At 51.8% G+C, this 22,696-nt stretch overlaps 1 protein-coding gene across 5 annotated transcripts in view; it reads left to right on the forward strand.

Annotated features, from left to right (window-relative positions):
• The first annotated feature begins 220 nt into the window (after positions 1-220).
• NECTIN1 (nectin cell adhesion molecule 1) overlaps positions 221-22,696 on the forward strand; it is a 163,405-nt gene continuing 140,929 nt past the window's right edge. For all 5 annotated transcript variants that reach the window (XR_007769222.1, XR_007769223.1, XM_050922062.1 and 2 more), the window contains exon 1: positions 221-1,090. Coding sequence is in view for 3 of the 5 variants with exons in the window: in XM_050922062.1 (XP_050778019.1) it covers positions 1,009-1,090 (82 nt within the window). In the remaining 2 variants the exon portion in view is untranslated. The remainder of the gene's footprint in view (positions 1,091-22,696) is intronic.

Raw genomic sequence — 22,696 nt, forward strand, 5'->3', positions numbered from 1 at the left:
CTGCAACAGCCACTTGAACTCGGGGAACCCTAAAAAAACCGAGCCAGAGCCCGGTCTGCGAGTAGGGGATCGGCTGCAGGCTACGGCTGGGCGGCTGCTGCCGAGGCGTGGGGGGGTGGGGGCTGGAAAGGGTTAAGGCTGAGCCCTCCTCCTGCTTTACATGGGCTGACATCACGGCGGAGGAGCGGGGTTACGGATCCGGAGCCGCGCCAGTGTGTGTCTGCGCGTTCCATTGTTACAGATCAGAGACCAGAAGGGAGGGACCCGCTTTTCCCGTGCTGATGCTCCAAGGAGACTCCAGTTCTTCCCCCCAGCCGCCGCCGCCGCAGCAAAATCTCGGTGCCAAAGAGCCCCCCGGCCGGCAGCCCGCTGTCTGCCGATCTCGGTGCCCGGGGACTGCCTCCCCTCTGCTCCTGGAGGAGAGAAGCAAAGACATGGAGCTTTGCAACTTGCACCAAGCTGGGACCATCTGATCGCAGCGGCAACGTGGACTGGAAATTAACAAGCCCGTTCCCCCTCTTTGCAAAGCCCAGCTGGGCGGCGGGGGGAGAGACCCAGCCTCCTGCGTGGTTGCAGTGGGATTTGTTCCCCGGTGAAGGGCTCCGACCTGCCCCCAGGGTCCGGAGGGGGAGGCGGTGAAGGGGAGCATGACCTGCCCTCCGCCTGGTTCCAGGGAGCGGCGGTGCTAAGGAGGGGACGCCAGGCGCCCCGGGAGAGAGCTCTGCCCCTGAGGACGTGGTCGCCGGAGGAAGGAGGGATTGCTGCCCGCTGGGGGAAAAAAGCCAGGTCCGGGCTCCCGCTTGGAGCTCTTTGCAGCCCCAGGCTGTCCGCGACCGTCGGTGGATTTTTAAGGGGTCCCTCCAGCTTTGTGCGGTGCACCCGATATTTATTGCCCCTGCCTAGGCTGGGTTGGTGTTTTCCTTTGGCAGGGGGGCAGGGTGCAAACCCAAGCCAGCCGCTCGCCTGAACCCCCGCGCCGCTCCCGGACGGTTTGACTCAGGAACTCTGATGGCTCCGCGGCGGCAGTCGAGATGCCCCGGGTGCTCGTGGACTACTGGAGTGTGCTTGCTGGTGGCTTCCCTCTTACCAGGTGAGCAACGGGGAGCGACTGTGCCCAGCCCCATGCTCCCTGCAGCAAGGGGGGTCGGGGCTGCTGTGGGGCGAAGGGAAGTTGGAGGTGACTAGCGTGGGGGTGCTGCTGGGTGGGGACCCTGCCTCTTTTTCTGCCTAGCTTTGGAGCCGATGTGAAGGCATCCGCGTGGGCTGGGGTACCGCATGGGAAGGAGGGAGGGGGCGGGGGGCGCCTGGCAGAACGGGCCGATCTCATCTTTGCCTGTAAAACAACAACAGGCTGATTTGTTTTGGCAGCAGCCGGGCTCCAGAGTCCCGGGCGCTGGGGCGGTTTGTTTGCTCCTTGGCTCTAGCAGCTTCTGGCGCTGCCAGGCTTCCCAGAAAAGGGCTGGGCGAGGCGCGCAGATGTTTGGGGCGCGCTCGCTCGCCCCCCACTTTTCTGAGAGGGATCGGAAGCTCCCAGCGGCGTTATTCTGCAGCCAAGAGATGCTCTGGTGGTTCCGGGGCCGGAGGGAACTTCCCCCAGCGGCGCGGGTCACGGTTCTGAGCCTGGTTCGGAGCCCGGGGCCAGCTGTGTCGAGCCAGAGCCATCCGCTGGTGCAAGTGGGAGGAGAACCGACCCCTGGGCAGCTATTTGCCAGGCGTGGCTTGGCTCTGCTCCGTTCTCCCCTGTCCTTTAGGGCAGCTCATAGGCTGACCCACTTTCCAGATGGCCCTCGCTGGGCTGGCTCTGTTGCTGCTGGCGCCTGCTGCAGCACCAAAGGGGTTAATGTAAATCCGGGGTCCTGCAAAGATGGGGCCGTGAGGGGCAGGGACAGTCCCGGTGCATTGTGCTGGAAAATGCGTTAGGGAGGCAACGCCGACAGATTCCCTCTTTCAGGGCTTAACTCCTTGGGCCCGGGCCTGGGAGTGCAGGTGCCAGCGCCCCCACTGCCTGCCCTTCCCCAGGGGGGCGTGCTGCAGAGGGAGGGAGCATTGCAGCTGGGGAGACGGGAGGAGCTGGATCAGAGGTGGGTGTTTTAAAAGTGAGGAAAGGCAGAGGGCCGGTTCAGCAGCTGGCCACAAGCACCTGGGAACTGTCTCCACTGGAGAGCATCAGGGATGGGCAAACCCGAAGACTGGCCAGCTCAAGGGATGTGGGAGAGGGTGAGACTCTGCTGAAGGCCTGGTGCTGAAAGTCAGGAGTCCAGAGAGGATCTGCCAAGGGTGGAGAGTCCAGGGGAAAGGGAAGCCAGAGCTGGATCTGTCCCTCCTTATCCCCCTGCCTGGGAGGAAAAGGAGCTGGTTGTGCATTGCAGAGGAATAAGGTAATGGGTGAAAACAGCCTGGGGCTCTTATACAGGTCACCGTTCTCCACTATTCCTCCAGCCAGGTGGATTGACTATTTTAAGAGCCGTTCTGAGCTGTGGCTTCTTGCAGGAAACAAGCTCAAACTTTGCAGGAAATCATTTGCTGTGGATGCCCTTGGAGATTTTCCATTCAGGGCATTGGCTAGGTCACGCTCCCCACACACAGCCAAGAGGTACTGGAGATGGAATGAGTCTGCAGGAGCAGAGGGATGAGTGGTTTGCTTTTGCAGCCACTGTGATTAATAATTTATCCCTGAAATCACCAGTGAAGCATAGGAATTGCCTTAGCAAAACACAATTGCTCTGTCTATTCACTGCTTCGGTTCCTGTCCTGCCACCCCTGTGCTAGAAGAGACTAGTCCTCAGTCTAATCAGTATCCTGCTTCCTGCTATACTTAAGGGTCCATGGGAAGTCCCATCTCCTGCCATATTGCAAGAGATCAGTGCTCTGTCTACTCTACTACCCCTCCTCTGGCTCTCCTGGAGCCTGCCAGTGGCTGATCTAGTCTGGTAGCCTGGCTCTGATTTGCAGAGAGAAACGTACAGTCAATTCTGCAACACTTTAGCGATATAGTCCTTCCTGACCCCTGCTGGTGACTGCTTTGTGCCCTGAAGCATGGGTGGTTGATAGTTTCAGCTCTGGTAGCAAGTAGGAGTCCCAGCCAGAGATCAGGGCTCAAGCGTGCCAGATGCTGTACAGAAACAGAACAAAAAGATGGTCCCTGAGCCCCAAGAAGCTTATGGATCTTACTGAACTGCTCACCTCAGCAACATCGGTTCACAGTGAGTTCTGCAAGGGAGTGAGATGTTACATTTAAAAGCTGGAGAGCGCGTGCATGAAGCTATCCATATATAGCCACTGAGAGCCAGAGAGGCAGAGGTGTCAGGGAAAAGACAGGGAGAGATGGAGAACACAAAATGAAGCTTTTTTTCACTCCTCTGGTCAAAAAAAAAAAAAATCCCCCACTTTGCTGAAGAGAATGATATGGGACCCAGTAAGGATGCAATGAAATCAGGAGTCAATTTTATCTTCTCCCTGCATTCCTGTGTTTCTGTCAGACCTTTACTGCTCATCTGTTCAATGCAGATTTTTTATTTGTTCCTTTCCTGTGTGAATTTCCCTCCCTGTCTCTCTCTTCTTATAATGTTAGCTTTGTCTTATAAGGAGATAAAAGTTCCTTGCCATAAAAAGCCATAAGAAGTCCCTTATAAAAATCTGTTTCACAAATTGTCTTTAATGCAATCTGCTCAATCGCCCATAACGGATTCAATTCAGGGCTCCTGCAGTCTACCATGCAAATCTGCTTTCCTGTCCGTTTGGAGCCATTACCAGGTATCATGTCAGGCTGTGGTGTAGAGCTTCAAAGATGTTAATGGGAATCGGCCTATTCAAAACCACAGGAAGCTGTAGAAGAAAGATCCTAAGCAGCAGATTTTCAGAGTTGTGGTTCTATTTATGTTTAAGAAGTACTAATGCACTATCTGTTTCTCTGCCATGGAAACTGGTGTCATTCGAGGCACTGCCAGTCTTGTGGTTGATATGGGTGACTTGGTGCCAGAAGATCTGATTTCTATTCCCAGTGCTTCTACAGGCTTTCCTATGGGACCTTGGGCAATTCCCTTCTCTTAAGTTGGGACAGTAATACTTCTTGGGTTCATAGTGGGGCTGGCGTAGCTTGGTTTGTAAGTTGCTTTGAGGTCCTCGGATGGGAGGAGCTATAGACATGCTTGATGGCAATTTGCAACTTCAAAGTACTTTGATGATCACTGACTAAGTTGCACCAAAGTTATAGTGTGGCCTGGAGGCCCTAGGTCAGATGTGAGACTTCACTGCAATTCAAGGGGACATTTCCTTTCCAAGGAGATCGCACAGCCTTCAGGAGAATCTGTCATCAGACCATTCACAATGCCAAAGCTGTATATCTTTGTTAGAGGCCAAAGGGGACTGGTCCATATTACGATCTAAAGAGTAGCAATAATATCATGAAGCATCTGCTAAAAGGCTGACGCTTGTAAACATCAAATTCATTGGTCAGATTTTTTTCTTCTGTGCACTCCTGCAGCATGACAGCAACTGGATCAGACTATTTTGGGAAGTGAACGTGTGTGTTTTGCGGCTGTTTTCTCAGTTAATATTGCTATTGCACTGGAACTTACCGACCGAGATTTGGCCTGGAATGAATTTATGGGCGTGTGTGTGTGTCACCAGGGGTTGAGTGTTTCCAACTGGAGTTGGAGCCGATCCAGCCGACCCAACTTTAACTAGCCCAGCTATTCTGCGGTCACTGCATGGTGGAAACCACTTTTGACTATTGGTTAGAGCAGGGGAGACCAGGAACAGGACTCCAAAGTTTTATTTCCAAGCTCTGCCTCTGAGTCTGCATGACTGTAGGGTGAGCCTCTTTACCTCCATTTGCCTCAGTTGCCCCAATCTGGATAATGGGGTTATAATAATCACCAGCCTCACCAGGGTATTAAAATTAATGGGAAACCATTGGCAAACACTATGGGGGCTGCTAAGCAGGATTAGGAAGAGAGGGCATGATGGGATACTCATCTCAGAAGAATGCAAGGGGCATCACTAACCAGTGGTTAATAGTGTAAGTGGTCATTGGCAGGGTCCAGCAGGCTTTTCCTCATGGCTGGCTCTCCCTCAGGCTTGATCGTTCCAGCTGGCACCAACCTAGTTTCCAGGGAAGCACTGGGTAGCTGAGAACCATCCTTCGGGCACCTCTCGCTCCTGAGTTGAGTCACACCGGGAATCAGACATGCCAGCTCCAGTGACCTGCTTCCCACCCCAGATGAGCAGGTGGCCCCCACGGCGCCTCCCTTTTGCTCTCCTGTTGGAGTGAGTACATAATCAGTCAGATGGGTGTGGTGTCTGAATCTAGATAGAGAGATGAGATAAAGAGGGAGGAGGTTGCTGGGGAGGAGCAGAAGCGACTGCCCCCTCCTCAGTGACACGTCCTTGCTGTAGCCTAGGGAAATTCACTCATCTCTAAACTCACTGTGTCATTAACAGGCATGGCTTCTGCAGGAGTGCAGCCAGTAGCAGCCAGGCCTGGGGGAAGGGGCAGCTACATAGTGAGGCACACAGAACAGAGCAGAGGGAGAGCTGGCCCTCTGGGACACAGAGCAGTAGGAAGGAGGTTGTCCATGGAGCTTTGCAGGAATGAGTTTGCAAGTCCTCAGGTGGACACACAAGACCCCTTGACTTTCTCTAGCAAATGGCAGCTATGCACGCTTCCGTCTTGCTAAGTTGTTGCTCTTTGGTCAGAGCAGCTCTTCTTTGATCTCACTGGGCCAATGAAGGTTTCTGACTTTAAAAGCAGCAAAGAATCCTGTGGCACCTTATAGACTAACAGACGTTTTGTTAGTGTTATACATAAGTGTTAGTCTATAAGGTGCCACAGGATTCTTTGCTGCTTTTACAGATCCAGACTAACACGGCTACCCTCTGATTTCTGACTTTAGCTACCCCTGCCGTGGCTGTCTCTCCTGCTGTCCTGTGGTGGGAGCCCCCACCCTCCACTGAGAATTCCTTTTGCCCTGATCAAGAGAGGATGTTTGGGAGAGTTTCCTTAAAAGGTGCTCACTCTCTGGGGTGATAAGATTTGGGCCAGTGTGTTGCTCAGATGAGCCAAAGCTAGTAATGAAAGCAGGTGAGATGGTGGTGGGAATCCTGCAAATACTCCCCAATAGCTATCCCGGGCTCATATGCGAAAGTGCTTTTTACCAGCCCTGCAGCGGTGACCCCATGAGAGTGGGTGCGCACACAGACAAATGTCTATGAGTGTATGTGTATTTTCATGCTTGCGTGTATGCACATATGTACGTCTATGCAAGTGTGCATACAGCGGTATATGTGCATGCTCTGTGGGTGTGCGTGTGTATCCAGGGGTCTGGACATGTTCAGAGGTGTGTGCATGTATGTACAAGAGTCGTGCGCTTGCATGTCCGTATGTCTTTCTGCACAGGCCAGTTGGGTTTGTTGGTACGAAGGGCACAGATGAAATCCAGGGAGGGGCAGTTGGTTCCTAATCAGATAATACCGTGAGAACTGTTCTCTTATTCAAATGTGTCAGCTTAGCTCTAGCCAGCTCCCCAGCTCATTGGTGGTTTGGTGCCAGAAGCCAGCGTGCAGTTTGCATCCTCTCCCCATCCCCTCTTCATGTCAGCTGAGAAACAGGTTTTGCTTGGTCACAGAGCCACAAATTCAGTCCCTGCCCTCCCAGGGTCTCTCTGGCTGCAGTGAAAGCTCTGTAGCCCATATCACCTTATCAAGTGAAAACCCATCTAACTGATGAAGGAAACCTCTGGCAACTATATCCCCCCACTCCTCCTTAAGCTGCTTTTATGCCCAGACCTCTCTCCTGATGTCTAGCTAAGATGCCCATTGGCCTGTCCTGACAAAGGTTTTAGACCAGGTTAGAATGGGGCCTGCTCACTTTCACATTTGCTGCTGGCATGAAGGGAACCTCTCAGCTCCGGAGCAGAAAAGAAACTCCAGCCTTAGCTGCTGTAGAGGGAGCAGTGAGCTCCTTCAATCAGCAGGTGAGAGTGTGCAGGGGCCAGTCAAACCTCCGTCCGTCCTTCCCCTGCCTCTCCAGTGGCTGAGTTACTCTTCCTGTGTTTTAAGGGCCTGGCTTTCAACCCTCGCAGCCACTAAATGCGCGCTTGTCCCAGACACAAACTGCGGGTGAAGCAGAGAGCAATGCTTGCACATGCTGAGCCCAGTGGGTACGTAACCTGCCGCTGCCCGTTTTACGTGCACCAATCTGTGTTATGGGCGCATGTGCCTGGCTCTGGGGCTGCATTGCAGGTGATAGGAGGGATGGAGTGTGGCAGTTTAACCCCTATACTTCCTTCGCAGTTGCTTTTCTCTTCCTCTTCATCTCAGGGGCTGGGACAGCCTGTTGGCACAGGCTGGTCCCAGAGGGGTTGCAGCAACTGCTCTTCTCTGCTGCTACTGTAAGGCTTTTAAGTAGTGAGCAGTGAGTGACTCTGTGGGTAGGACAGGGGTGTCAGCCATCTCTCTCTTCTTCCCTCTTTCCCGATTCTCTGCCCTGGCGTGGCTGAAGCTCCCTGCTCTATCTGTATCACGAGGCAGCGGACTTTAGAACAGGGGCTCAGCCTGTCATAGTATAATTCCCAAATCTGGACCTTAGCGTCCAAAATATGGGTACTAGCATGAATTCCCCTAAGCTTAATTATCAGCTTAGATCTGATAGGCTGCCACCAATCAGGACTTAGGTAGAGCGCCTGATAGACTCTGGTCTCCCCAAACCTTTCCCTGGGGACCACCAAGACCCAGATTCCTTGAGTCTCAAAACAAAGGGGAATAAACCATTTTCCTTCCCCCTCCTTTATTTCTCCCAGCTCTTTCCCGCCCTGGGTACCCTAGGAGACCACCGTAATTCAATTCCTTGAATCACCCCTTCCCCCTCCCTTCTTCCCCGGAGAGAGATACAGAGATAAACACCGAGAGCAGGTTTTTCTTCCCTCCTCCCTTTCCTTTCTCCCACCAATTCCCTGGTGAGTGCAGACTCCCTTCCCTGGAGTCTTACAAAAGATAACCAAAAAAAATCAATTAGATTCTAAAAAAAAGAGGAAAACTTTAATAAAGAAGGAAAAACATAAAAACTGTCTCTGTAATCAAGATGGTAAATATACAGGGTTTTTAGCTTATAGACAATAGAAAGAAGCTTTCTCCAGCAGAAACACAATTAAAGCTACTTCCAGCAAGTACAAATCTGCAAATAAGAAAAACAAGTTAAAAGACTATAACCGCCTTTTTTACTAACTAACTATTCTGAATAGATAAGAGACTGCAGCAGGGAGATTGGCAGAAACCTGGTTGCACCTCTAGTCCCGTCCAGGACCCTGAGAGAACAACGCACAAACCCAAAACCCACAAACAAAGGCTTCCCTCCACCCAGATTTGAAAGTATCTTGTTTCCTGATTGGTCCTCTGGTCAGGTGTTTGGGTCCCTGTTTGTTAACCCTTTACAGGTAAAAGAGACATTAACCCTTAACTATCTGTTTATGACACAGCCTCTGCTGTGAGTGGGTTGCTTGACACCAGAAGAGGATCTGGCTCACAGTTTCCTACCCTTCCAGATCCCACTGAGAGGGGAATTGTCTGTATCAGGGACACCTCCCCCTTACAAGATGTCCCTTCTGATGCTGGCACTCAGCGAGGAATATATTCCCCTCCATCCAGACAATATTTGGGTGGGGGACACTTGTTATCGGCTAGATCCAGGCAGAATGAAGATGAGCCTCATCCCACCCCAAGTGCACCCTGATCCTACACTCGACACGGCTTGACATTCCATTCCTGGACCCTCCAGCGCGGGTCTACCACCCCAGACCTACGGCGCCCACTGAGATTCCATCCTCCCCTCCTTCCACATGCTTGATGCTCCAGGACACAGCTCCAGCAAGGGGGCACGGACAATGGTCTTTCCGCAACTTGTCCACTAGGCTCTGCCTTGCTCTCCCACTCTGCTCCAGACCCTCCCGTTGCTCCTACCCTACACACCGTGGCTTAGAGCCAGTCCCGGTCGAGGATGTTTTCAGTGGCTCTTTGAATTCTCGTCAGCCATATGGGTGGGTGGGAGAGATCTAGGGAAGGAGCAATCCACCTGGCAGCCTTGCCCGCTGAGAGAAAGGATCTGGGTCATTTTAAGAAGTAATTCCTGCTCTTGCAATGCCCTGCTTTGCCTTCCTCCTTCTGATAGGGGCATATGCTGCAGGGGAGGCTGCTGCAGCCTGGGAGAGGAAATGGCTGGTGACCCCACTCTGCTGTGCTGGGATGTTGCACAGGGATCTCGAATCACATCATTGATTTGAAGCAGCACCGTGTGCCATATAAGCCACCTATCTAGGCAACAGCAGGTGCCAGTAAGCCTCTGTATATTGAGGAGTGGCTGCATCTCTTCCTCTTTCTCCATCCTTTCTTCCAAGCCCCTCTTTACCTGGGCTTATGCATGTTATTGCAGTCCTCTTTCCTGGGCAGCCAAACCATTTAATCTTTCTTTCTTTCTTTCTTTCCAGGAGGTCATCCACCCACCCTCTCGCCCATTTGTTAAACACAGGTGGTTGCCCTGTGGAGATGGAACTTTTGGGTCCCCTACTCTGGTTGTTAGCTCAGGTGGACGTGGGTTTCTGTAGTTCAGTATGTCTGATGCATATTTGACTCTCCGGACCTAGGGAATTTATTGTTCCCCACTGAGGGATCCGTTGTCCTTTTCTTTTCGAGCCGGCTGATTGGAGACACATCCTGGAGTGACAGACAGGTCCAGAGATCCTGCGGGTAGTGGCTAGCATCCAGCGTTTCTTCTCTGGTAACAGGCGACAGCGGTACAAGATACAATGGGATGTCTGTTTGGGAGGCGAAGGGACTGGAACCGAGCGCCATGTGGCCAACCAAATGCATAAACAGCCTTGTTTTCTAAGCGAGGCTGAAAACGCAGAACTCAGCCGCTGAGGGAGCAAAAGAGAATCCGTGGCTGTTTTGGGCAGATTCAGGCTGGGTCTCCGGTTACTGTCTCCAATAGATTTCTGTCTTGGCATTCTGTGTATCTGCTTTGAACCCCTCAGCTTTTCGCACAGGGATGGGGCACTTCATGAGTCTGGCTTGGCAGCATCTCTGGGTTCAATCTTAATATTCTTTGCAAAATCCACTGGTGAGACCCCCTGTGGCTGGTGCTCTGTGGCGTAGATGACGTTAATGATGTGCCATCTATTCACATGCCATCCATTACACGTAGATTTGGCTCAGGGCATGAGATGCAGGAGCCAGGACATCAGTCAGGGGGACTCAATCCAGAGCTATCGGGTAGAAGAGACTAGTTAGTGGCTGTGGGATTTTACGGTCTAAGCAGAGGCTGACTGGGCCAGGGTATCAGGCATAGAATGTAGGATCCCAGAGATAAGGCACAGGTTATAACAGACACATAGGTGAGGAACAGAGGACAGACCCTGGAGGATGAGCCACAAGATAGGGAGCACTGTCCAGTCTCCACAGGGCATGGAGAACAAATGGATACAGGCTAGAGAGTAAAGAAAGGCTAGAGAAGGGCATAAGAGTTATAAGGGGCCAGCAAGCCCTAGGTACAGAGTAAGGGCATGGGGAATGTGGCTAGAGGGCCCCTGGTACATAGCAGAGGGAAGAGGTCGGATGTCTGCAACCCTCTCCCCAGCTGTTCTGTGGACAAACAGAGGATTCTCATCTCCAGGGCAGTCAGTCCAGCACCTTTCACCAGCACTGAGCTCCCTGTGAGATAAACAGTGTCAGCAAGGAAGGAAACAAGGGGAGGAATGATCTTAGCTCTGTCCTTGAGCAACCAAAACAAACCACCCTACTGCGCCCAGGGCTTGGGACGGGTGTGTTATCGGCACATTGTGGAGTCATAACTAACCCCCAAACCCAAACCTGCTGTGTACAAACAGCAACAGTGGAGCCATCTTCTGCCCTGAAATTTCACTTCACCCTCCATTGGGGCTAGGCACTAAAGATCAGATTGTTATTCGGGCACCCCAGAGTAAGAATGGCCCCAAGCTGGCTCTCAGGTAGACTCACGGGGTGGATTTACTGATGTACAAGGGGTGCCAGGCACAGAGGAAGAGTAAGGAATGTATCACAGTGGTGCTTAGAGGCCCTAGCCAAGGTCGGTGCTACACAAAACAAAAAGGGCGTCTGCACAGAGTTTACGGCTAAAGATGCGTTCTCTGGATCTCACTTCCCCAGTCTGTATAGCCTCATCCAGGGGAACAGGAGCTCAGCCATTTGACAGGTGAAGATGCTGGATGGTGCAGCTGGGCTGGAAGAGGATTTAGTCCACTGGACATTTAACTGCAATGGAAACAACAAACAGGCTGTTCATTGTCAGGCCAGAGCCCTCTTCTTTGCAGCCGCCACAGCATCCCATGACACTTTGCATAGCAGCCTTGGCATACTTGTCAAATGCTAACTGGTATCAGCTACTACAATCTCCTCTGCAGTGTCTGTGGGATACAAGATCCCTTGTCACTTCCTCTTCCAAACTGTTTGGTAGCATGGCCGGGGGCTGTTAATCAGCTGATGCGCTCCACCCCAGAGCTGGATGAGTTCGAGCTGTGGTTGGAGTGATCTTCTTCCTGCCTCACAGGCTCTGTAAAAGTTGACTAATTCATGACTGTAAAGGGCTTGAGATCCTGGGGCAAAAGGCATTAAAGAAGGAGCAAAACCTTTGACAAATCCAAACCCCAGAGATCTATGATGGTTAGTGACATGGCTCCCAAGCCAGGGGCAGGGTTCCATGTGGCGTAGGGAAGAGGCACATACTTCCCTACGCCATTAGAAAAGCCCCAGGCTTTGCCCTTTGGGATATTGCTGGAGGAAAGGGAGTCTGTGTGGGTGTATGAGAGAAACAGCGCACAGACATAGCAGCATGCATGTTTCTAAATACCACTTTTGTCTCCCTGTTTGCACATATGCAGGCATGTTTGGGCCTGCTGCAGGCGTGTCGGTCTCCCTGTTTGCGTATGTTCAGGCATGTACACCCATGTTTCCCACGTGCTTGGCCCTGACTCCTTGCATGCATCTGTGCTGGTCCCTGTAATTGCACGCATTTCCGTGTTTGCGTGTGTGCACTGCTGCACATCTGCAGCCACTGCTGTTCACACGTCTATCTACACATGCGAAGCCTACAGTTTTGCTCATCTCCATGGTCATCACGCTTTTGCTGTGTGCTATTAAAGCTTGTGACATCTGCAGGAGCCCTCTTCCCTCCCACGCCAGCTGCCATGCTCCAGCTGCAGGCAGGGATGTAACAAAACCATGCCTTTCGGACAGAGGCAATGCAGTCTTTGTAGCAAGCATCAACCAAGGCAGCTTCGGAGCATGTTCTGCTTAGTGAGAATGGGGGAGAGAGAGAGACTGCAGGATCCCTGAGTGTGAATTTCCTAGCGATGCTTTTACTGTCCACTAGTAATTAAGCAGAACTTGCCCAGCATATGTGACTCACGCTTGACTCTAGAGATGTGAATTAAAGGCACAGGGAAGACTTATCAGCATCTCCTTCCAGAGGGAGGGATCACAGTACACTGTGACTGTTAGAGACATATTGTTTGGAGGGTTGATTGGTGCTGCGATGTCTGACGAGTTCCTTCGATTCACGTGGGCAGGACACCGCAGTGGTGAGCATGGGATGGAGGCAAAGGGATAACACCACAGCCCACACCATGCCACTTGCAAAGGGGATGGGAGAGTGGGTTCTTGGTGCATGAGACTGGACGGGAAATTAGAAATGGGACCATGCTCAGGAGGAGAAAAATCTCTGGGATCTCCAGGGGGAACAGTGCTCTGGTTTTGTCTGGCTTATCTCTCTCACGATGAGTTACACATTATAGGAAGAGGAGCCTCTAGAAGTCCTTGGCCTATCTGGCGAGATAGCCAACCAGGGTGCTGAGCCTGGTACTACATGCACGCACCTCCTTGTGCTGGGAGCTGGGCTGAGACCCACCCCTTCATTACACTCAGTGTGGTCTAGTGAATAGATGTCCTGCCTAGCAGCTCAGAGACCTGGCTTCCATTCTTGGCTCTACTGCTGACTGTGGGCAACTCACTTCTGCTCTGTTTCACCTCCCACCTTTTGTCTGTCTTGCCTATTTTGATTGAAGCCCCTCAGGGCAGAGACTGTCACGCAGTACGAGTATGTACAGCACCTGCTGCAACGGGCCTCAGTTTCATTTGGGCGTTCAGTGCATAGCACTACTAAGAACAAAGGTAATATGTAGGCTACCCACCCGCAGTCAGATGTTAACAACTTGCGTTTGCTACTGACACAGAATGGAGTTGAATCAGCGATCTCAGTGAAAGTTCCCTAACCCTACCTGGCCTCACAGGGTCCCCATTTTTTCACTCCATTCCGGAGGGAGGCTGGTAGGAGTAGATTTCATGAGTATAATATTTCCAGGCATCTAACTGTAGAAGCTGATTTCTTTCTTTCTTTCTTTCTTTCTTTCTTTCTTTCTTTCTTTCTTTCTTTCTTTCTTTCTTTCTTTCTTTCTTTCTCAGCACAGCAGGAATGTATGATTTTTAAACACAAATTTTTGCCTGTGGTGTAAATACTAAAATGTGCTTTTCCTTCCTGGAGTTAAAAATATGGCTAGCCCAGGGAGGTGCATCTTTCAGTGCGATTTATAATAGTTGCTTTCAAGTGATGTGGAAAATAAGCTTCCAGCACCGTCCAGCCTGGCACCATCCAAGGATTTATTCCTTTTATTTGTGGGAGCCTAGGAATAATTAGAAGCTGCATCTTGGCCTAAGCAGTCCAATTATTTGAGCTTTGTTTATGGCCAGTCTCTGGAGAGCTGAGTGGTCCAGGGCTGCTGATCCTTCATTTGTCTTGGAAATTCAGCCCTGTGTAACTGCCATTTGGTAACAATCAGCAAATCCTGGGCTCTATGTCTATCACCTGCCAGGTATCACCCAACCAACGTAAATCGGCTGAGCCTCCTGGAGCCAGTGTTTCAGGGCGGGAGAGACAGAGAAGAAGGCTGCTGCTTGTGGGCAGGGAGGAAGGAGTGTGCTGGAAAGGAGCTCATTCATCAGCTTAGCGGGGAGCTCGCTGGGGTTGTTTACTCTGTTTGTACAGTGCCTAGCACAATGGGGCACTGACCTAATTGGGGCTTGTAGGTGCTATCGTGATATTAATAATAATAGCGCCGTGCATGGGGCAAGCAGCTTCAATGCAGACATGCTCAGAGCTTAACCTCCACCCTGACCTGCTGCAGCCCCTGCTCTTCAAGTCCTTGCCTTCCCTCTCCCCAGTACTGCCTCTGCAGCCCAACTCCACTCTGCAGCATCATTTGCTGGGCCAGCCCTGGGATCCCACCCAGCTCTGTTGGTCTAACTTAGTGTCTCTCTTTGGAATGTCCTACAGTTCCCAGGGAGGACAACGTGCAGTTCTGCCAGCGTACAGTACTTGAGTCCTACCTGCAGCTCGCCCTGCTGTTGCCCTGTGGTCTCCCACACAGCTCTGCCAGTGCTCCTCAAACCTCCTCCCTGCTATGCCAGTCCTAGATTCCTCCATGATCAACTCTGTTGATGCTCCTCAAACCTGACCCACAGGTCCCTCTGCTATGCCAGTCCTAGATTCCTCCATGATCCACTCTATTGATGCTCCTCAAACCTGACCCACAGGCCCCCCTGCTATGCCAGTCCTAGATTATCCATGCCCAGCTCTGCCAGTGCTTATCACATTCTCAACTACTATTCCAGTCCTGGGCGTACACACCCCAAAGCTCTGTCAATGCACCTCAGTCCTGACTTTCATCCTCCGCCCCCCCGTTATGCCAATCTTCAGGACCTTTCCCGAGCAGAGACCATCAGCTGCGCCAGGGGCGCAGCACAATATTGTGATACGGACAGTGTTCTACTGGCACAAAGTTAAGACCAGCAAACTCATTTCACTTCTGAGATGGAGCCCGGAGTTCTGGAGGTGAAAGGCTCATAAAGCTACAGTCCCGGGCCCCATAAGGAGAAAAAAAAAGGAAGGAAAAATCAATTGCACAACTACAAAATGAGGAATAAGTAGGTAGGTGGGAGCACTGCTGAAAAGGAGCTGGAGGTTTGCAAGACACAGGTGGTAATTGTCCCACTCTACTTGGCACTGGTGAGGTCTCACCTGGAGTACTGTGCCCAATTCCAGGCTCTGCACTTGAGGAAAGAGGTGGACAATTTGGAGAGAGTGCAGAGGAGAGCAACAAAAATGATAAAAGGTTTAGAGAACCTGACCTATGAGGAAAGGTTAAAAAAACTGGGCCTCTTTGGAAAGAAGACAGTATGTGAAGGGCTGTTAGAAGGAGAACGTTAATCAATTGTTCTCCCATGTCCAAGGTAGAGCAAGGTGTAATGGGCTCAATCTGCAGCAAGGGAGATTTAGGTTAGATATTAGGAAAATGTTCTGCTCTGCAATGGGCTTCGAAGGAATGCTGTGGAACCCTGTCAGAGGTTTTTAAGAACAGGATGGACACACACCTGTTGGGGCTGGTCTATGTTTACTTGGTCCTGCCTCAGTGCCAGGGGTTGGACTTGGTGACCTCTGAAGGTCCCTTCCAGCCCAATATTTCTACGATTCTGTGATAAGGAAGGATCCGTGCGCTCTGGAAGCCGCACAGCTGCCGTAGCCTCTGCTCCCGTCACGCTCCATGATAAAGAGAGAGCAAGAGAGATTTTGATTACGTTATGACAAGCAACAGAGAGTTGGAGCGAGAGCTGCAGTCTGCCTGTTGTAATACCAATTAGCAGGAACAGCGCAACCATAGCCTGACAACTGCATTGATCCCACTTTTATATGGGAGATCCAATAGTACCATCGCCAGAGGTCCCTGGAGCGTGGGGCTGAGAACACGGACAGTTGAGGAGTTGGAGAGAGGTGGAAGGGTTTGTTTATATCTTCAACCCACAGGGAGGGATGGGCCCCCCCTGTATGTAGAAGTCACCCTCCTGGTTCAAATCCCGACCAGGGCATCCTGGCTGAATTCTGTCCAAACACCACCCCTGAACTTTGGTGGCATTTGGATTCAGACCAGAGTTCGTGGCTCAGACCCATCTCCAGCTGTTACCGTAAAGAGCCTTTTCGGTGGCTTATGTGAACTGAGTGTGTCAGGCCGCAGTTTGCTTTCCAATCAGCTGTGTCCAGAGCTCAGACACAATTGCCTCCCGGGTTCAGGGCCCAGAGGCCAAGTACAGAAGGGACCGTGAGGGGGAGAGCTTTCCCTCATGCTTCACGGCAGCCCCTCAGTGAGGCATGCAGGCGAGGGACTCGACTGGGAAGTTGTTTGCACAGATGCTGTCTCAGCTGTACCCGCTCAGTGGCTAAGGAGAGGACTCCAATTTGTAGTTTGCTGTGCTATCGATTTGAGCCCTTTCCCCAGCACTCCAGAAGTATGAAACGAACTGCCTTATTTTGAAGTATATTTTTCGTGCTTCTGACATCCAGCTGCTGCCCTCCCTGCAAAATGATTGCCTGGCATCTTAGCACGCAATATATTTGCAACGCCTTCTGCTCCATGCCAGCTGGCATCATGCTTGAATCAACTTGTATTCAGAGTGGAAAGCTAGCCGTGTGGTTAAAGCCATGTCTTCGGACGCAGAAAATTTGGGTTTAATCCCTGCTTTGCTCGACTCCCTGTGTGAAATTGGACAAATTACTTACTCTGTCTGCCCCTCATCTGGGAATGGGTTGCTGATAAGAATCCTTCCCCCCTCCCCTTGTTGTTATAAGCTTGTTGGGGCAGGAAGTCTTGTGCATCTAACACAAAAGGACCTTGATCTCAGTGGGTGCTAGTATAATACAAATGGGATGAAATTTGTAAAGCATGGAGACAGGTGATCCTTTTTGGTACCACAAATAAGCTGCCAAAATAGTTTCTCTTTTGAGACCTGCAAAGATCAGCCAGCTCACTGCAGAGGGAATTCCCAGGGTAGAAAGCTGTTTAGTGCAGGTAAATTTGCAAATGTTCTCAAACAGAGCAAATAATTCTTTCTGGTCTAACTCTACTGTCTTTGCGGGGGTTATGAACTTGGTCCATTATATTTCTCCTGTGTTTCATTGAAAAGGGTCTGTTGATTTTACACTCAATTGCTTTGCAGCCAGCTCATTTGTGGTTTAAAGTAAATATTTGATAGGAATTTTTAGGGCTGGCGAAAGGTACCAGCCGTTTAGCCAAGGAACAGGCAGCAACAGGGCCAGCTTCTGACAGCTGCCCACTGACCCTCAACTGGAGAAATCATTTGGAGGGCTGAAGAGGGAGTTCATGTCCCATGCCCCACTCAATCCTGGGTCTCTCTGTTGAGAATGCCAAAGCAGGAAAGATGGCCTAGTGGTTAGGTTGCCAGCTGGAGAATTGGATTCAATTTCCTTCTCTCCCACAGACTTTCTGTGAGACCTTGGGAAGTCACTTAGCCTTTCTCAGCCTCAGTTTCCCATCTGTAAAATGGGGACAGTAGCCCTGCCTTACCTCCCGGGGGGGTTCTGAGGGTAAATGCATCAAATCTCATGCAGTGCCCAGCTGGTAATGGGGGCTAGCTCGTTACATAAGGGGAGCAAGTAGCACTGTAGGTGCCTGTCTGAGACCATTACCCTCAATGCATACGCAGGTGCTCAGCTGATAACTGGTATCTGCTGGTGCAAGCTGGAATTGAGCTCACAGCCTGGTGGTGGAGAAAGGACTTGACATCCCATTGCCAATGTGGAGCTGTGTTTGCGCCTGGGTCTTTGCAGTGTTCCAGGGGAAGGCAGGGTATGCAGAAGCTGGCAACCCCTTAGGAAAGCGTGTGCTTTGCAAAGCTGGGGTTGGAGCCATATGCTGTCTGCCAGAGGGAGTCACAAATTGTTGTCAGGATGCACGGAAAGGAGATTTGTGTCCTAGCTCCCCAGGAAGCTGGAATTAATACATCGAGCCTCAGTATTGGGGTAAAGAAGACGCAGCTTTATTCAATGCACCCTCCCTGGGTGGAGGTCTCCATAGGACTGCCCGCGCTGCTTAAATGTCCTGCCTCAGCATGCTGGGTGTCTCCTGGGAAATCTGGGATGGTATTGTTCAGGAGCTGACTCCAAGCTGGTTATTGTGAAACCCTGGTGTGGAGTCGGAGGGGAGGAGATTTAAGGAGCATTAAGAAAGGGACTTTTTTGAATGGTTGTTTCCTTTTTGAACTGGTTTCAAAGCATATTTGCCCCTGTCCTGGTGTTGCTGAGCTGTACAGGCCTTGCATTCTCCTCTCACTTCAGCCTTCTGTGGGATTAATAAAGACCTGCTGGAGAGTTTCTTATCTTCCAGCTGAATTATGTTTGTAATACAGGGAGCAGAGGCAGCTTTGATCTAGGAGGAGCGATGGAGGGGAGAGTTAGCACAGACATGAAAGGAAAAGAGGAACACAAATGGGACAATGAAGAAGGAGAGGGGGTGGGTCAAATGGGTTAATTTTCTATGTGGGAAGCCTGCACTGCTGCTCTCCAGGCTGTTCCTGAGGTTGGAGGGTATCAGTCTCCAGGGTCGGTCCCTTTCCCTAAGAAGGGAAATTTGCACTGGAGTCACTCCATTGGTGAGTTATGGGGGAAAAGACACTCGTGCCAGCCTGGATGTGCACTAGCGCAGTGCATCTATATTTGGAGCTTGCCCTACATCAATGCAAATTTCCCTAATCTAGACAAGCCCCAGGGAAAGCTGGGATGTAACTTTATCTTCACAGGGAGCCAGAAGTAAAGCCAACATTCATTAACCGGGATGATCTTGTGGTTAAGGCACTGCAGTGGGACCCAGGAACTTAGCTGTGCTACAAACCGGCGTATAACTTAGGACTGAATTCTCCAGAGGAGTTAGGCTCCAAATGTTGATTGGTTTGAACAGACATTCGGAGCACTCAGCCCATAATCTCTCTGCCCCTCAGAACCCCATGTGTAAAAGGGCAGGGGCCTTTCCCCAGCAGTGGAGGGGTGGTGAAGGCAATGGATTGGGACTCTGGAAGTCTGCTAACAACCTTGTGTTGGTTCGCCATGTGTGCCAGTGAGGTGTGAGAAGTGTGACTCTGCATCATTGTATGAGAGTTTTCCTGTTGGTCTTGATTTGAGTAGGATCAGGCCCTGTAGAAACACTACCTAAAACAGCTGAGTTTAGAGAGAAGCTGGAGAGGTTCAAACCTGTGTAGGTGAGGGAGTTGCAGGCACGGGCAGTGGGCAATAGAGGAGGTGAGCAGGAGCAGCCCCATCTGCCAAGAGTTTGAATTGAGTTGGATCTGTTTTCCGTGGCTCCCCTGTTAGCAGCTGCTCTGGTCCAGGAGGATGCAAGTTGTTAGTTGCTGCAGCCTGAGAGCATCTTGCTTCGTTGCTCTCCTGGCTTCCAGCAGCATGGAGGGAGTTTGGCAAAGCCTGTCTGAGCTGCCTGCAGCAGCCTGGGGTGGGGAGGTGGTTGGGAACAAATGGAGAAGGACGCGTCTGAGCATGAATCTGACAGGAGGCAGCGGGCCTGTTCTGGACGGATCCTCGCCAGGATGCTCCAAGGTCAGAGTCTCCCATTCACACAGGGACTGAAATGAATGAACCGTTCACTCCTCAGCCTCCACGTGCCCAGGTGCTGATAACGGCACTGTTGGAGAGCTCGACTGCAGTCCGAGCATAGTGGAAAATTACATGAGACAATGTCCTCCTAACGAACAAATGAGGGTGGAGGGGGAGGAGGAACTGCTAATAATAACCCATAATCAAAAGCCAGAGGTGGCAATTCTTGGAAGGCTCTTCCTGGACTCTTATGGGGCAGACAGCCCCTGTGGCACGTTTCATCAGGGCCGGCTTTAGGAAGTGTGGGGCCCAATTCGAACAGTTTCGATGGGGCCCCAGCAGGGATGACTAAAAAAAAAAAAAATGTAAAAAAACCACGTGGGGCTGGTGGCACTTCGGCGGCGGGTCGTTCACTCACTCCAGGTCTTCAGCGGCACTGAAGGACCGACCCACCGCCAAAGTGCCGTCGAAGACCCAGAGCAAGTGAAGGACCCGCTGCCAAAGTGCCGCTGAAGACCCAGAGCGCTGCCAGGTGAGTAAAAATTAAAAAGGCGCCTCTAGCCAGGGAAGGGATTCTCACTGGGCGCGTGGCCCGATTCGGAGGAATTGGTAGAATAGGCCTAAAGCCGGCCCTGCGTGTCATTGTACAGCTCCTGGTTTTCTCCTCCTGAACATGAAGGTCATTGGCTCCAAGCTGGCTTTCAAACCCCCCTTCACCGGAGCTTGCAGGGTAAGAGAGACAGTTGGGAGGCTGGGACCAGCTTTTGCTGTTCATGTGGGGCGTGAAATGGCTGGTCCGCCTGGTCCCCTGAGGGCATCATCTTTGTGTTCACTGAGCCAGAGATGAGGGAACAGCTCCAGCGGAGGGGAGAGATGAGAAGATGGAGATGGGTCAAGTCCCATTAGCTCCCATTCCCTATTCCAGCCGTTGGGCCCTATGGCACCCTGTGCAGTGCTTGCTCCCGACTAGGGCTAAATGCCTCCAGGAAATTGCAAGTGCAACTGTGTGCTTCTTATAGAGGAGGAGACTGGCTGCAGAACTTGTCTGCACTCTGGAGATGAGCTGGATGCTGTTGGGTGATGATGAGCCACTCCAGGGTATGGCTACACTGCCATCAGGAGGTGTGATTGTCACGTGTGCAGATATACCAGAGCAAGCTTTCAGCTAACTCCTAGGTTCTCAAACTTTTGTACTGGTGACCCCTTTCACATCCCAGGCCTCTGAGTGCGACCCCCCTTATAAATGAAAAAACACTTTTTAACATATTTAACACCATTATAAATGTTGAAGGCAAAGCAGGGTTTGGGGTGGAGGCTGACAGCTCGTGACCCTTCATGTAATAACCTCACGACCCCCTGAAGGGTCCCAACCCCCAGTTTGAGAACCCCTGACTAGATCAAGACTAGCTTGAGTGACATTAGCAATGGAGCAGCAGCTAGATCAAAGCTATCTTGAACTTCGGCACATGATACAGCCACGCTTCCTGACTGCAGTGTAGACATCCCCCTGGGACTGGCTCTGGAAACAGATTGTTTCCCCAATTGTTTTGGAGAAGATGGATCCGCATATCCAAGGGATCCCCATTGTCCAGTGTTTGAAATTAAGATGGAAAGTGAAAAGTCAGCATTTTTTTTTCTTTTTTTCTTTCCTGAAACAATGGCTCTTTGAGTCTCTACAATCAGGGTTGATCATTTACATTTATACATAGGATGCTTTGCAATGCACAGGAGCCTGGGAGGCTTTATAGACTTTAGGAAACTGATTATGTGCTGTAAATATACATGATCACCGCTTTCGTCCACCGCTGAAATGCAGCCATTTCTGGAACGTAGCAGCTGTTAACAGCCGCACAGCCACTATTGCAAATCCAATTAGGCCCAGATGTGAGGAAGAAGCCAATGTCTGACTGACACTGCGCTCTCTGAAGGAAATGTGGCAGGCTTTGCAATATCTGTTCCAGCCCTGAATTCTTGCTGCGGTTTGTGTGAGTCTCAGGAACGTTTTGCTGCTTCTTCCCTGTCTCTTCTCTGATCCAAAACACTACCCTGGGGCCCCCCACCGACTGGGCTAGCAGCTAATCCATGAGGAGATTAGTGACCTGGTTTTCCTCCCCCATTCAGCCCCCCATCTGCTCTGATGAATCCATTTGAGGCAGGCGCCTGTCTCCCCTGCCGACAAGCGGTGATCATTGCACTGCGGACGTGGGTCTCGGGGATTGCCTACGGGCTCGGACTGTCTGGTCCCCAGCCCCCTCAGCATGAGGAAGACTCAGCTGCACTACCATGCAGTCACCCCAGAAGCTGGAGGCGACAAGCTTTGGTTCAGAGAGACATGCGAATTGTCTACACATTGAAGGAATTCTTGGCCTGCCCAACACACCTCACCCAGGCCTGGGCAGCTCCCTGCCAGATCATGGAGATCAGATAAATTCAAGATACTCCCTTGGCATCCTTCCTGGCAGAGTCCCCCCCTGGGTTAAGGAGATTGGGAAGGTTTTCCACTAATTGTTTCGGGGGCGGGGTGGGGGAGGGAGGCGAGTCCTTCTGCTGACAATAGGATTGCCGAGCGTCTGGTTTTCAACCAGAACGCTCTGTCAAAAAGGGACCCTGCTGGCGGCTCCAGTCAGCACCGCTGACCGGGCCGTTAAAAGTCCAGTTGGTGGCACAGAGGGGCTAAGGCAGACTCCCTGCCTGCTCTGGCTCCACGCGGCTCCCAGAAGCAGCAGCATGTCCCTGCAGCCCCTAGGTGAAGGGTCGGCCAGGGAGGCTTTGCACGCTGACCCCCCTCTCCCGAGCACCGGCTCTGTAGCTCCCATTGGCTGGGAACTATGCCCAATGGGAGCTGCGGGGGTGGGGCCTGAGTCATCTGGCTGCGCCTCCACTTAGGGGCCTCAGGGACATGCCACTGCTTCCAGGGGCTGCCTGAGGTAAGTGCTGCCCGGAGCCTGCACCCTGAACCCGCTCCCACACCCCAGCCCCCTGTCCTGAGCCCCCTCCCACACCCAAACTCCCTCCCAGAGCCTGCATCCCGCACCCCTGCCCACATCCCAGCTCCCTGTCCTAGCCAGAGCTCCCTCCTGCACCCCAAACCTCTCATCCCTGGCCCCACCCCAGAGCCTGCACCCCCAGTTGGAGGCCTCACTCCCTCCTGCACCCCAACCCTATGCCCCAGCCCAGAGCCCCCTTCCACACTCTGAACCCCTCAGCCCCACCCCCAGGCCTGGA

This window comes from Gopherus flavomarginatus, chromosome 13, assembly GCF_025201925.1.
Source record: "Gopherus flavomarginatus isolate rGopFla2 chromosome 13, rGopFla2.mat.asm, whole genome shotgun sequence".
Classification (NCBI taxonomy): Eukaryota; Metazoa; Chordata; order Testudines; family Testudinidae; genus Gopherus; species Gopherus flavomarginatus.